General features: G+C 33.9%; 1 protein-coding gene across 1 annotated transcript in view; it reads right to left on the bottom strand.

Annotated features, from left to right (window-relative positions):
• Positions 1-269: 269 nt before the first annotated feature.
• The window catches only part of wwtr1 (WW domain containing transcription regulator 1), a 106,516-nt gene continuing 89,896 nt past the window's right edge, over positions 270-16,889 (bottom strand). The window contains exons 3-6 of the mRNA XM_039758116.1: positions 13,808-14,031; positions 10,849-10,982; positions 9,469-9,581; positions 270-2,593 (exon numbers count right to left, since the gene is read on the bottom strand). Coding sequence (XP_039614050.1) covers positions 2,412-2,593; positions 9,469-9,581; positions 10,849-10,982; positions 13,808-14,031 — 653 coding nt within the window. The 3' untranslated portion in view covers positions 270-2,411. The remainder of the gene's footprint in view (positions 2,594-9,468; positions 9,582-10,848; positions 10,983-13,807; positions 14,032-16,889) is intronic.

Here is a 16,889-nt window from a genome sequence, read left to right as displayed (position 1 = left end):
ACTGGGTTCAGAACTCACAAAAAGCTATGAAATCATGCAATTTCTCTTGTGGCTATATATAACACCACCTTGTGGATAACTACTGGAGAAAGATATATTTTATCACATCAAATGCATACATTAGTTTGTCAATAACTGTCTTAACCAATGAATTATACCTCTATTCACTGAAAATCCAAATTTAAAATTGAAGATACAATCACTACTTTATTTTTTTAATCATACAGCTAGACATATCATTTGAAGCTTTGAGAGGTTTTTGCTGGCTGAGTAAGATTCTTGATTTAGTTTACTTGTGTGTTCAAACTATACTATAACAATTTTAAGAATTCTGAGATTTAGCTGTGAAAAATGCATAATCTACCTCAAATGAAATTGTGACAGCACCTTCACATGAGCAAATCAGGTGCTAAAATCAAGGAAAAAAGTCAAAGCCAATTCCTTGCTATTTTAATAATCAAACCGTTTTCTTTTACTCATCCCATTCATTACATTAGTTTATTTTTTAACGTTGTATTGAAAAAACTAAATAGGGTTAAAATATTAAGCTGTTATTTGCATTATCAATTTTAAGGGGTGCAAATATGTACTGATTTCAGCTTCTCAGAATTCATGAATTTCTAGTTGTTTGAAACATTGTTCTACATAGCAAAATGCACTAGAAAATCTTTTCCACCATCTAGCAACCAACTCATCACAGATATCAAAGATTAGTACTAAATTTGACAGTGTGCTCACAGATCTACTTGCCATGACATTCTTTGTAGATTACAATAAAAAATTCCAAAATTTAACAGAGTAAACATTTCTAAATTCTGTCTTTAAAATACTCTTACACTTTACTCAACTTGCCTTTTTGGTGTCCATCTTTTCATTCTTTCAAATACTTTTTATTTCTTTTAATAGCATTGCATTCAGTCCCTTTCACTTTTAAAGCAAAAATAAACTTTAAACTGGCTCCTTTAACAAATATAAGAAGTACACAAGTGTTAAGTATTGTTTCATAAGCAACTAACTGAAACCCAGGGATCTTCGCATTATGAAAACAAATTAGTAACAAATGTGGAATTATACATAGATCACTCCATAAGCACAATTTTAAAATACACATTCATTTTGGGACATCATGAGCAATGCAAAACTGGTTGCCTCTTTTATTTAAAAAAATCAATGCTTCCTCTGTCTAGGAAGAAAAAAAAAAAAAAAAAAAAAAAAACTATAAAGTTTATACCGGCTATATAAAATTTGTGCAAGGAAATACATTTAGGTCAACAAGCAGAAAAATATATATGCATTGTTATATTTACACTGTATGTGGACCTGCAGGATTTAAAGTTTAAGGAATTTCATCTTTAATTGCTGATTATAAATGTTATAGTTATTTGTGAAAAAAGAAATGTCTTTTCAGTTCACATTTTTCATAAACATTGCAGTTTGGGTTTATTATTAAGGCCCATATTTCTTATATAGATATTGACATTTGAAGACCAACATTTTTTTTTTACTATAATGCTGTATAATGCCACCACATCTAGTTAAAAAAATTAAAATACATAAGCAGTTTCTACATATCAGAAAATATTCCCTAAAATTACACATTATTTATTATATCATTTTAAAAACAAAGAAATATTCCACCTCCTTTGTTTAGAAATATGATAAATGTTCATGTACAGTACAAACTGCATAATTCAGTTTATTAAATAGGACTGAAATGTTTTAGTGTTCTGTGCACCAGTAAATCTAATTAAATTCATGAAAGGGGCAAACAAAAAAAACACACTCACGTACAAATGTGAAAACTGCTACCTGTCTATCTGGTAACAAAATAGCCTTTAATCTACGTAGGTAATTAAAGCGTATGTATGTTCACATACATCATTAAAAAAGGCATGTAAATAAGCTAATTTGCTACAAATGATTATCAAATATATCAGTAATAGTAGTTCTTTTAAAAAGTTTAAACTGCACAAGTACAGTTTTATTAAAATAATGAATTTTAAAGCTTCTTGACAAATACAATAATGATAATTATTCAGTATCACTTGTAAAAGTAAATAAGATCATAAAATACTTTTATATTTCAACACAGCTGGCGTGCTTGAACCAAAAAGCCAGTGGGGAAAAAGTTAGCTTGATCATTGCTAATGCCTTTGGTTCACAATGATACAGAAACCAATGTCCATTAGGTTTCCTTTTTAAAGATATAAAGGTAAAGTAAGGACTTGCATTTTGCAGTCTTACTGAATAAGCATCCTCTCTATAAGGCACAATGAACACCCAAAAATGCCATTACTAGCTGGGAGAATGGACAGTGGTTGGTTCTCTCTGGAGTATTGCACCTCTAATCTGACAGTACAATGAAGCAGTTTGTTCTAATTCCTCCCACTTGTCTCTTTGGAAACTTCAGTTTACAGCCAAGTGAGGAACGGCTCACTCTTATTTAATACAGACTCTACGTCATTGAGGATGGGAATCAAGTCTTCACTCTCCAGTGTCCCTAGGTCCACATTTGTTCCTGGAAGGGAGTCCAGAAAATCTGGGAAACGACTCTGTGGATTCACATTCATAACAGGTTGCCCCATGTTTTCTCCTGCAATGTCAAATTGCAAATTAAACATTAGAAAATGAAATTTATAACAATAAATACAGTGAAACGAGGGGTGTTCAAAACGTTTTTGCACTTTTTTTAACTCTATTAAGAATTTCAAAAACAAATTGCATCACTTTTCTAAATAGTTACTTTCGTTTGCGATGCATTTTTTCCAGCATTATACCAACTTTTTAACTACTATTCCTTGTGCCTTCACAGCTTCCAACTAATATATAAAAGTGCGGAAACTTTTGAACATCCCTCATAAATACATTTATTGGTTTTACAATGTGTTTCTTCGTTCAAGTACGTTTTAAAAAAAGTCTACTACAAGTCACATTTTATTACTAATATGAGAAACTTTTATTTTTTAGAAAGAATGTGATTGATGCCTTAATCTAATATTGTAGGAAGAATCTTGTCATCTTTTGCTTCTTGGAACAAAGCTAGGTTTAACAGGCTTCAAAAATACTCCACCCAAAAATGAACATTTTTTTATGTTACTTACCCGTTTTAGTTTGTAGTGGTGGCCAAAAAAACATTTTACTCCCATGTTTCAGTGGAGAAAGTACAAGACAAAGATTTTGATTGAACAGGAACCAATAGTGACCAACGTTGGATAACGGCAAATGATGTAAATCATGAGAGTAAAAATATTTCTCGGCTTGCACTACAAACTACATGGGGTAAGTAACATATAAAAAAATATCATTTTTGGGTGGAGTATTTATTTAACTTTTTAGATAATTTCTTTATAATATTCTCGTGTGTATCTATTTGGGCCTATGACAAATGTTTGAAAAATGCAGCTCCTCTATACATGGTGTGTTACTCTGTGGGATTTCAAAATTATCAAATAAGTGTTTAATAAGTGCCTTACTTTCAGAATATTTGGGGGTGTATATAAACTCTTATAATACAACTAAAATCTCAATTATCTGTCAGTAGATTAACCAGCAGTTTCTGTTAACTGTCAGGGCAGCGCCTACTACTGCCATGTGGTATGCTGCAACCTCTGTACAATGGAACCACTCTCCCTTTTGCTAGCGTGTAGTGTTCTTCCACAGCACCATGTGTCAGGCCACATTTTGAAATCACAGTGTCAGTTACATACCTTCAGTTTTAATAATGTTTGGAACTTTTCTCTTTTATTATAATTAATCATTGTTATTGCCGATAACTTAAGTGTGTGGTGTTGGAAATGTCACAAAAACTGACATTATTAAACGTTTACAAAACAGCAAATGTGCTTCAAATATTTCTTAAATTTATGGAGTAGGAAGAACAACAGTAAAATGGAAACCACTGACAATAATGTTAACATATTTATGTTAATTTTCTACTGTATTGTCATTCTCTTTTTAAATTTGGTTATATTTTGCTTTGTTAATATATTGTGATGTGCATGCAGCTTGTGATGTGCTATTGGGAAGCAGAAGGTCTGTAATGAATGCTGTAAGTAATGGGACTGGGTGAAGGGGTTCTGTTCTGTAAGGAGTAGACACGTCTTTTAGGAGATGAGTGATAGCAGAAGTTAGAAGAAAAAGGAAGGTGTAGTGGAAGGAAGTATTGAGTAGATAGTAAGGAGACAATAAGCAGGAGTGTTTATAGTATAGCGAAAACAGGAACATAAGCAGTAGGAGATAAACTGATTTGTAGAGAAAGCTTTCTTTTGTTGTTTTGGAGGTGTGCTCCGTAACCCAGATAATCTATACATATAAAAGGCAAAGCCCCCACTGACTCATCACTAATTATCCCACTTTCCATATAGGTGGGAAGCTGAAATTTCGCATGCTCATTCCTTGCAGTGTACTCACAAAAGTTAGGTATGTTTCCTGTCCTCTTGCAACACCCTGGGGGGGAAACGGGTGTACCTCCTAAACTGTATATATAGATAGGGGAAACGCCTCCTCACTATTTCTGCGACTTCCAATATACATAGGAAGCCCAAATTTCCGATGCTCATCCTTTACACTGTACTTACAAATGTTAAGTATGTTTTATTTTGCGCCATGCCCCGTAACAAACTTTCGAAAATAATGTCTTCTTTTTGGCGGTTCTTGCCATTATGCCGTAAGGAACTTTCGGAATTGACCTCTCCTTTTGGCGGTTTCATTCCTTATTTACGTTAACAGACGATTTATTTCATGGCAGAGATAAATAAGGGCCGCACCCAGTTCCCTTCCTTTTTCTGCACGGCCGCTGTTCGCTCACCAACCACGTGGTTGGCTCCCTGCCTAAATATGTGTATTTCTCATACAAAACATTTAAAATCATAAATTAAACTCTTTACAATCATCAAATTTACTCTCAATACTAAAATAAGCCTAGGACAATTAGATTTACAATCGTGTTACGTTATTTTTTAAATGTTTCCTTTTCTTTTTCATAGCTTCTTTAACACACTACTTCTCCGCAGTGAAGCGCGGGTATTTTGCTAGTGGAGTATAAGACAGGGCACTGTTTGTTATGGAACAAAGACTCCAAGTAAAATGTATAAAACTCTAGTACCTCTGAGTGGTATTTCCTTATTACACTGGTCATTACAATATTATATGAATGAATTAATTTTGTTAATAGTATATTATATTTTGTTTTGTAAATAAATATGACTATTCATTATTCTACAGTATATCATTTTTAAAGTAGCTGTTCTGTTATCCATCTTTTCTCTTATCCGTCACGGCCTTGGTCTTGACCCCTGACAGATAATTGAGGTTTTACTGTATTCCACAGCTCTGTACATACTTCATAATGATAAGTGAGTTCACTTCCATCAGCATTATGTCTTTTCTGAGACCACATTCCAGACTTACTTCCTATTTAGTTGTTTGGACTACTTTTTCTGGCCTCTTCCCCTTGGTTGTAATAAGCATGTTTTGCCTTCAGTATTAGATACTGTTTTTCTTGTGGTCAATACAGGTAAGTTGAATTTTGTTTACAATATTAATCTTATTTTTCCAAAGCTCAATGGCAGAGTTTACATAATCATCAATTTTAGAGCTATCAGAAAATTATTAAGAGGTTTTACTGGCTTGTAATATATTTTTGAGTAAAATGTTAGAGAATATTTGTCACCTTGAGCATAGCTTAAATGTTTCCCAAAGTATTACAACTGATATATATGAAGTTGTGTTAGTTTACCAAAAAATAGGTATGGAAATATTTTTTCTTCTTTTGCTGTTTGCAAGGGCTGAGCTAACAGTTGCAAGCTGAAAATTCCAGGACGAGAGAAGCATGGTCAGAAATGTTGGAATTTTAATGAGAGGGCTTGACTGAGGAAAACACTTTGTTACCGATTAAAAACATGTTGAATAGGTATGCAAGAAAGGATATTGTCTCAAAAAACCTAAGAAATTTCAACGGGTCTTACAAGCTGTGTTGCTTGAAAAAACATGGAAATATATAGGCCATCACATTTTTTTGCAGTTAAGACATAACTTAACTTAGTTAAGACAAAGATTTAAGACATAATGCCGTGTTGCTATTTGGGGGTTTGGAGGGATAGAAAAAGCTTTGAAAAGCCAACTGGGGATATAATGTTTACTGTACTGTATACATTTGTGCTTGGACCTAAAATTATTTGTGTGGATTGACCTATTGTAGTCTTGACTGGAAGTATCTGTTAATGTGAATGTTATATAAACTCTGAATATTATGCTTTAGAGTGTAGAACCAGACATGACTACCCCTCCATCACTAATGTTATTTGGCACTGCTATTGAATGACTCCCCACTCACATTTATAAGCAAGCACATATATTCAATGGATACTAAGGAGAAGACTTGAAAATAAAGTTATGTTTAAATTATGTGGTTCTTTATATCACTGATACATATTTATAATTACCAACATCAATAAAAATTTTCCACTACTTAATAAATACCTAATAAAGCAAGATTTGTGTTATGTCTGGAGGAAGCCAGGCACAATTCATCAACTGTGAAATACCATTCTAACTATGAACCATGGTGGTGGCAGCATCATGTTATGGGGCTGCTTTTCAGTGACGAGGACTGGAAAACTAGACAGCATAGAAGAAAAGTTCAATGGAGCAAAGTACAGAGATATCCTTAATGAAAACCTGTTCCATTTCACTCTGGACCTCAGACTAGGCCAAAGGTTCCTTTTCCAACTAGACAATGACGCTAAACAAAAAGCAAAGACAGCACACAAGGTGCTTAAAGACCACTCTGGGAATGTCTTTGAATTGCCCAGCCAGAGCCCAGTTTTGAACCGAATTGAACATCTCTGGAGAGACTGAAAAATAGCTGTCCACTGACAGTCTTGATCCAACCTGACAGAGCTTGAGTGGATCTGCAGAGAAGAATGGGAGAAAATAATAGCTGTGCAAAGCTTGCTGCATTATACCAAAGAAGACTTCAGGCTGTAATTGTGAGTATTTTTTTAATTCAGTAGTTTCTGAATACTTGCATCAATGTGATATTTCAGTTTTTTTCGTTTTTAATAAAATTGCTACATAGCAAAATGTTTGAAAAACCTGAAGGGGTCGGCATACTTTCGGAATCCTCCTTATGCTGCAAAGTTTTAAGGTATAGGATAAAGAAATCTTGCTTTACTCAATTAAAAAAAAAAAATCCACTCAACACAATAGAAAAAGGATGTCCTAGTCTGTTTAAAATTGGAAAAAATCAGATTTTCCATTCGATGAACTTCAAAAATTATTTAGAATTTGGCAAGAATTTATTAACGGTGTCCTTAAGCAAGCATGATTGGGCCTTTATTAACCCTCCAGATGCTTCTGTAGCTTTGAGTGACAACTGCATAATGGGTTATCAAATTTCATATCTATCCACATGGATTGGGGATGATGTTGAAGCTGAATTTTTAATTTGGTATCAAATGTTGTAGCATTTATGACATGCTGAATTGTACTGTACTTAGTACACTATGTTATTAAAAAAGTAATAATGGAGAGAAAAAACAAAATGAGGCACTATTTGCATTTACAGTGAAGAACATTTGGTATGGAAAGAGTTTTAAAAGAAAGCTTTCTTTAGAATGCATACTATATACACAGTAAAACATAATGCAAAATGTATTTTTTAGTTTATGCATAATTTACCTAGAGACTGCATTAAATATGTCAAACTGAATGTTTTATATTGTAACTGTACTGTTATGCTCTCAATCTGTCATGAATGTAGAGAATTTAACAAATATCAGAGCTTTCTACTGAACCCTGTACAATATACTTGAAAGCAACATATCGATGCCAAATACAAGCATAAAATAATTTACTCCTATGATGACTGAAATGCACAAAAGCATCTTGCCAATTTCTTAGTTATACAAGTATGTGACAATATAATGTAAATTTTCAAACATTAAAATAATTTAGCAAGGTTAAAGGCACAGTGAAACTTGTGTATGTTCATAAATGGTAAATGGACCGGTAATGGACTTGCAACCTGTACAGGGCTACTTCCTGCCTTGCACTCTGATGTGGCCACCATCAGATCTGGTCCTTGCATCTCTGACATGGATTAAACAGGTTAAATGAAACATGGATGGAACAACACATCTGTGTTGCTTTGCAAACTGTTTTTCTTATTATGCAAAGTACTATGTCTAAAATTAAATAAATAAATTTACATAATAATAAATATCAAACAAAGCTGGCATAGTCACTTGGACTGATACCTCATGGATCCACCACCACAATGTGCTTTAATTTGTCTCTGACTGTGTGAACGTTTCGGGTTCTATGGATGGATGCATGCATTTTCCTCTGTCTATGCCACATTCCCAATGACTTGCTAGTTCAGTTACAGTAATTACTGATTAGAAATGTAACCTGTCTGAGTGCAAATCTGGGTGATTGAATGCATAGGCCCTAAATTGGACTGTTGCTCTGTTCAAGGCTAGTTGTTACCTTGCATCTGATGCTGTTGGTATAGTTTCCAGATACTTGCAACCATAAACTGGAATAAGTGAGTGTGAGAATGTTGTGTTACAATAATATGGCACACATGCACTACAGCCTTTTATTCTGATCTGATACAACTTGCAGCATTTGTCTTCATGTAGGTTGGTAATGCACATGTTTGTGATTAGGGCATTTCTTTGTTAGACATAGGATAGATCAAGATACAGACAAGTACACTAAAATTTGACATTTTATGCAGTGAAAATTTTCTAGTATTGTTTTCCTTAAGGTGTCTGGGATAACATCCCATAACACTTTTCATTCACTTCATATAGCTACAGGAGTTTAACACATGACAGATATGAAGACATGACAGAAGCATTTTGCATTGCACATTCCCTAAATTATCTCTGTCATTAATGAGTTTATAATACCACAGTATATTCTTAAAAGAAAATCTTCTCTGAATATGTCATTTACAATTAAAAACACAGAGAGTGTAAATCTTTTTAATGCAACATTTAGAATGGAATCTAAAAAGCTCTAGAAATATATTTTAAAAGAAATAATGCAGACTTGGTCTTAAATTTGAATTACTTAAAATAAAACTGGCAAAACTACAATATCCTTTCTGGTCATTCATGTTTTTTGTAGTAAATGTAATGTGACAATTATATTTAACATACAAGAAATATTAACCACATTATTCTTAATTGGAACAGGGAAGGAATATAGGAATATGTTTATTATCCCTCTGATACAGGCATCAAAGCATCCAAAGCAACCACTAACATGACCAAACATGAAACGTATCTAAAAGCATCTCATAACAGAAGCTTGCTTTAAACCACGGTGTTACCAGGTATGTAACAGACTAGGACCAACAAGGAGACATGTCTATATATGTACTGGAAGGTGAATCACGTAGAGATTAAAAATATAAAATTACAATTATAACCAAACAAAGTAACCTTGTAACTCTACCTGTGTCCATTTCTTCAGGATTGTTAAGGAAGTCTTCAGGAGTGGTAGGAATACTGTAGCAGCCTAACCCCAGTCCACTGTCTGAACTCTGCTCCCTGGAGTGGTATGGCCCACTAGATTAGAAAATTATAGCAATTATTATCTGGACTACCAATTTATAACATACAGTATATTCATCAGACTTTCTGTAATAGACAAATCCATTCTCAAGTGCATGTGTGAATTTTTTATAAAGACAATAGACTAAAAAATTTCCTTAATCAGAGTAGTACAATACTAAGAGTGTAGCCAGCTTTTATTTCTTTCATCTAAAGACTCAATTCAAGGTATCAGCACTCTGTTTGATAAAGGTGTTGACAGGATGTATTAAAATGGTGTCATGTAATCAGTCCTCTTGTTTAAAAATGTAGTGTGGAGTGTACCTTTTAGAAAGTTAAGGAGCTGCTTGAGGTATCAAAAGACATCAAATGTAATGGCAGAAGTTCTGTTGAAATGGTATAACGTACTAGTAATGTCTTAGTAGCAGTAATGTGTACAGCTGTGTCCCCAACATTATAATAAACTGTGACTCTTCAAAGCACATAGAATAAACATTAAAGTTAATAAGTTATACATTACAATGAAAGGTAATGAAGCTAAATCTGTGTAGCCATCAAATTGAAAGACAAAAAGGAAAATTTCTAAAGTGCTGTATGAATCACAGCCTTTCTTAATTCCATAACAAGAAAACTCATAAGTGGCAAAGAATTAATATTGAAGAATTGTAAATGAATATTACACTTGGCCATTACTTTTATCCAGTTTAGAGAGAGAGCATGATTAATTCAATTCACCATTCCTTTGTTCTTCTTGTGAATGCTGGTGAGCCTCATAGTAACTTGTGCAGAATGTTTAGAATTGGAAAACCTGTGCGGTTTGAGCTATTTTTCATTCATTTTGCATTTATTTTCTTATGAACTTAAAGAGTTTAAAGCAAGTGTATGTTATTTGATTACATGTCCATTGTACAAATTTGCAAAAGATATTTCAGTCTAAGTATACCTTCATCAAAAATAATAATCTAACAACTGGATTACCTTTGCTGTTCAATGATTTTTTTTAAGTGTTTGACTTGTGATTTAACCTACAAATATGAGTTAGATAAATGAAAAAGGACTTTAATTGAGATGAATAGAGGAATAGAATACTAGCGTCTAAAGCGGTTAAAACACATTACAAAAAATGCACACCTTCTTGAGATAACATTGGCATTCTTAATCTCATGAAAAACGTAGTAAATGAAAGTACAACACCTTTGCATATTACATACTACTGCCCTAATAAACTGTCTTAATGTACAACATATTCAAATTGCAAAAGGCTTCAAATATAAATACTTGCCTGTTAAGAAAAGGGTCTGATCCATTGTTAGGGATAGTCCTAAGATCCTGCGTCATTTGTGGTGGATTAGAAGCTGTTGCTACTGCACTGAGATTTTCTGTTTCTATGGGAAGCTGTCTGCAGAGTGCCGCCTCCTGAAAATAAATTATATTAATCAGTAACACCATGAAATACACTTTATCCCCTCAAAATGGATCAAGTTAGTAACCTCATCTTACATTCAAAGATTCGAAAATCTATTTATAAGATGTGAAGATTTTAATGTGTCACATGGAAACTATGATGGTGTAAATGTAGGTGTTAACTGTCTTCAAGAGCTTGGGCCATTGTTCAATCCCATATTCATAGAGATTTTATTCTGGTTTTCCTGTTTCCTCTCACAGCAATAAAGAAAAAGATACCAAGATGACTGGCATATATAAACTCCAATACAAATAAGTGTGAGTTTGCCTCATGATTGACTGTTGTTCCATCCTGGGTTGGTTTCTCAAGGTTGATGCTTCTGGCATAGGTTCCTACTCACTGCATTCCTATAATAAAGAAGGAGTTTCATAAAATGTATGAATAGGTATGTGCCTTTTTTGTAATAATGCAGATAGACTAGGAATGGGATTCTAAAACTTCATATACTGTAGAAAAATATGTGATTTTAACAGATGCTCAACTGAAACAATATTGCATATAAAAACAAGCTGATGAAAATGGGCCTGAGCCAAACAACCATTACACAAAACCAAATCTTTAATTAGTTCACAGTGAGCAGACCCTCACGGATTGTGAACTGTATATCACTACATGCACAAACTGTACAGCTAAAGACACTGACAGGTATCTGAATTTCTTTTTATGATGCTCACAACCCTAATATACACATTCAGCAGAAGGTAATCATACTTTAACTTCACTAGACATAGGCAACTAGAGACTAGGAGGACACCTACCACACAGTTTCTGTTCTGCTTCCAACACTCCATAAGTGGGTACATAGAGTGTGTTGCCATTGCTGTGAGAAGTGAAGGTGGTAATAAACCATGCCTGAAACTCTCACCATTTCTGATGAGATGCTGTGTTCATAAAGGATACTACTGCTCAGTGTTTTATATAAAAGAAATAATGATAAAGAAAAATTATAATGGTGCTCATGCAAATCTATTTAACTTAAAAAGGACAAGATGACGTGTTACTTGCTGTGACTTGTGGCTTTATGCCATAAAAATGATGTCAAATTTAAGTCTTTTATTTGGCCTTCAAGATGAAATTACAATAAATACTAACTTGGACTATATGAAGTGAAGCTATATTTTCACCTGCAGCTTTAGGTTTCCTTTCTACAATGGTGAAAAAGACTCATTTACAAGTCCATGGTCATTTTTAAATTATAATTTTACTGTGAAAACAACAGCACACATCTGAAGTTTGGTCTTTCAAATCGAAGAATATGGGAAGCAGTTAATGCACCATTCCAAAATTTAGTGGTTTTAGAAAATCCAGAAACTGGAAACAGAATTTTATAAAATACATAACAAGATTATTTCCTTTTCCAATTGCAATAATAACTGTAGATGTTTTTCATTTCTTTTCATTTCCATTTTTTAGAAAACATTTCAAAAACTGATGGCTGTTTGAAAACCTTTTTCCTTACTGTGCGCAAGTATTGGAAAGAAAAATTCTTTCCATTCTGTCAAAAAAGACATACCACAGCAAGTAAGACAAGCCAAGTTTAGTGCCCAGCATCTGTGACCTTCAGATATAGATCCTCCCCAACAAAAACGCAGTAGCTGTTGGGAAGTAGCCAGAAACCAGCTCTAAAATAAAGTCCAAATGTCAATGGGGAAAAGCATGCTTATTTTCATCACACATACAAAACGATTTTGGTTTTTTGTTTGATAAAAAACAAATAATTTATTGTAAACCTTTTTTTTTCTAGTTTAATCATATTTATTTGCATTATATATGAAAATCATGGAGCTATTGTTTTTAAATCACAAAAACAATCATTTAAATAGAAATAAACTACATGAAAGTCATTCCATTCATCCTAGTAGGGTGTGTATCTTTGTCGCAACAGCTGCTATTATGAATATTAACACAGTCAGCATGCAGCTGTTGTAAAGTAGTGGGGGATTCCAGGGAGTATCCAAGGGCATTCCTACTCTCTGTGTTAATGTTCCCTATACATTGTGGACACAGTGCATAACAGAAAGCTGAAAATTAAGAAAAGGAAAACTGCACAAACCTCTTCACAACTCTTAAGAATCTCTTTAATTAAACAGGAAGCATACTGACTAGAGTCCTTGTTGTTGACTTCTAGCTCAGTTGTATGGAGTACACATGTTCTTCTTGGTGCTGGATGGGTTATCTTTATGTAGTCCCACAGATTAGTTTGATTGACAACCCTAAACTGGCAGGTGTGAGTAAGCGCACTGTGTGAGGTACAGGTGACAATTCAGGATTGTGTCTTGCTTTTCATCCAATGCTGAGATGATAGGTTCTGCCCCCACCCCTATGCCCTTATACTGCAATAAGTTGTTCAGAAACTGAATAAACTTACTTTGTCATGATAACAATTTAGAATGATAGGTACTAATTAGTAAGCAAAGAAAAACAAAACAGCGAGCAACATTAGATCAGGGCTTGAAAATAAAATAGTGTTACCTGTTAATGAACGTATTACAAATAAAGTGACTTTTATTATATCTGGAATTAAACTATATTCATTATGTCATTCACAAAAATTTGAAATGCTAATAATATTCAACTGTATTAAGCATTTATATTTTGGTGTGTAAATATTATGTAAAGAATTAAACTGGTTAACCTGTAAAGTGCAATTTGGTACCCATAAAATAGAATACGTTACTCACATTATCTACAAGAAGAATTAGGTTAAGAGAAACAGATTTGGCTGAGAAAGAATGGAAGTGAGTTAGAGTTAAATAAATAAAGACTTAAAAGTTACCTGTCTCAAAAGTTCCTCCTGACGCATTCTGATGCGTTCTCGTTCAATCTGAATTCTCTGAAGCCTCAACTTTTGGTGGTGCTGCTGTTGAGCTGTCAGTGCACTGGAAAGGGTCATCATTCCTGCCTGCGTATTGGGAGATGTAAGGTTCTGCTGGGAAACTGGACCAGATGTACCCACAAGATGCTGCTGCTGCTGCTGCTGCTGATGGTGATGGGTCATCACTAAAACAGGACAAAAGCAAATGTGATAAATTGTCAATTCATCTAATATAAACACACAGAATTAACTTAAGTTGGAGATATATGTCCTTCTCTTAAGTGCCTGTTGGATGATTGGAAGTTTTTGTTTTCAAAGCACTTCAATACTTCACCCCAAACCTGTACCATTTAGAGAATCCTGAAAATGAATAACTTCAAATGGCCTTTAAAACCAAGAACACAATGCAAACATATAAAAAAACAATCTATTACACAAGTATAAATACTGTATTATATTTACGTGGTGGAATGCAAGCTATGAAATTATTTGAGCCGTGGTAAATAGCTGCAGTGTTTTTGGTTGGGCATTCCATATTATTAGAAAGCAGCTGTACAAAATAATACTATAAAGATGATTCAAAGTTGATTTGACATTGCTACAAAACACAACACTGTATATCAAAACCTAAAAGTATAGCTGCCTGAGCATAAAATGGATTTGAATAAATAGCTACCAACAGAAATAGAAAAAAGTTAGTAACGCCGTCCTCTGTCCTTTTTTTTCCTACCACATTCTGAACAACAACATGCACTAAAAAAATAACGCTTCATTCTTTTGGGTTTTTCATAAATGTATGGTTTTGCTCTGATAAAAAAATGTAGTGTCATCAGTTCATTCCAGATTTATTTTCACATGTAAAAAGTGCAATGAAATTCATGTCTACCTCCTTGGACCAACATGGACCTTTGACACAGCTGTCTCTCTTCTGCATTCCAAATCTCACAATATAAGTTATGTAAAATATAACATCACAAAAATATATTAGACAGTGATGAGCAAAACAGACAATTTTCCTTTCACATACAGCTTCAAGAAATAGAAGTAAAATTTGTTTCACTTGTGATTTCATATACGATTTCACAATTGCGAACCTTACTAAAAAGAGATTTTTGTAATTTAAAAAAAAAAAAAATTTCTTGGGTGTGGAAACAAAAGTACATAGTACTCCTTAAGGAATTGGACTTTTTGGACCCATAGATTTCTCAGAAAATGGTCCAAATGAAAATAAATGGGGGAGTGGAACATTGGACAAGACAATTGGCTAAACACAATACATGATGAGACAGACTTACTCCTCCTAGGCAAAAATTGTAATTGAAATTTGATGAGATAAAAAATATGCTGTACTGGCGGTGATGAAGTGTTAATTAAATTTAGTATGTGCAGATAAAATGTGCTCTAGCTTAATGATGGAATTGTAGTCCCTGAGCAGGCACGGCTGCAAGGTTGCAAATAAGATGAAAATATAAGTAGAATAGTTGGGTTTTTTTTTTTTTATATAAATATACTGTGCTAAATGTGTTTCTTCCTGGGTCATTGGCACGAGTTTCAATGGGCATGAAACAGTATAGTGTCACAATTTTTTTTTTGGTGAAATAGTGACAGGTTCTGCGACCTACGATTAGAGATATTCATTTTGTCATTTGCCATTTGAACATGTGCAATAGTTTTATATACATTTTTAAGTCATAATTTTCTTGTTCAAGTTCATGACAGAGCTGTAGGCTATCATGGCTGCAATACGCACCAAACAATAAACAGCTCTAGGCTGGATGGTAGTCCATCACAAAATACAGTACATTCACTTTAGTTGTTGTACCTTAAACTGAACTAACTATATTTATGTTAGCCTTGTGATGGACTGACACCCTTTTCTGTATCCTCCTTGCATTCTCTAACCAGAATAGACACTGACTCCCTGAGACCCTGAAATGAGTGGACAAATGGATTCACTTAAAAATTATATCCTAAGATTAAGAGAATAATAATATAATATAATTGAGATATTTTCAAATTCAGTAAAACTGAGAAAATACTGCCTGCTGAATTTGAAAATGTGATGTAAAACTTCTGGGAACTATCAACATTAACTTAGAATGCAAGATATTCTCTGGTAAATTATATTATAAAATTATAAAAGCCTATATTAACACTGAAGGGCCCAATCATCTGCTGTCATCAATTTCCATTTAATACTTTTCATGTAAACTCGCATGTCACCTTAAAGCAACAGAAAGGCAGGTAGAGTACAGATAGAGCATTTTTAAGTTAAATATTTTTTGTACAGTTTTCTTTCATAAATAAATTTTAGCTCTCAGATGAGATAGAACATCTTGATTTTTTTCTGGTTGAGGAATCCTGACTTAAAAGTTAGGTGTCCTCACAAGAGACTGTATACACATACAAATATAAAAAGAATATCCCTGTTAGGTCTATTAATAATTGAACATTCTCCTGCTCAGATAACATATCAGATATGATTAGTTAAACCATTCCTAAAGCTTATGTGCAAACTAATGAAAAAGGCTATGCAAATCTTCCTCTTCTTCTTCTTTTTTCCCACTTCTGTGTGGGGTCAAGGTGCTTGATCAACCTTCTCTAAACAGCTTGGTTCTGCACCTACTCCCCTAGTGAGAACCCTTTGCTTCAAATGTTCTTTTACTCTTCCATCAGGAAAAAAAAGAACATGTAAAATGTGGAAAAAAAAAACAAATATACCAAATAGCTTAACACTTGTTTTATCTTAATCACAAACTTCAGACGTGTGTTTTTAACTGAACACTGTAGATGTCACACGGGCTGGATGGACATCTTGGTCAGGAAAGGAAGCAGACCCGGAAGGAAGAAATGGACAGACAGCGCCTATAGAAGCAGAGAGATTGCTAGGGAACTGTTATTCCCCCAGCACGCTAGATGGCAACAGTCCAGGGGTCACGGGGTGCCACAAGAAGGCATTCCGGGGCAACAAGCTCCCTGCTCAAATAATGGACTTCCATGTGATCCGGAAGTACTTCCATCAGGCAATTGCTCTGGCACTGGA

Source organism: Polypterus senegalus, chromosome 1 (genome assembly GCF_016835505.1).
Source record: "Polypterus senegalus isolate Bchr_013 chromosome 1, ASM1683550v1, whole genome shotgun sequence".
NCBI classification, from domain to species: Eukaryota; Metazoa; Chordata; class Cladistia; order Polypteriformes; family Polypteridae; genus Polypterus; species Polypterus senegalus.
The sequence above is the reverse complement of the archived record's forward strand: the minus strand, read 5'-3'. Positions and strand labels throughout refer to the sequence as shown.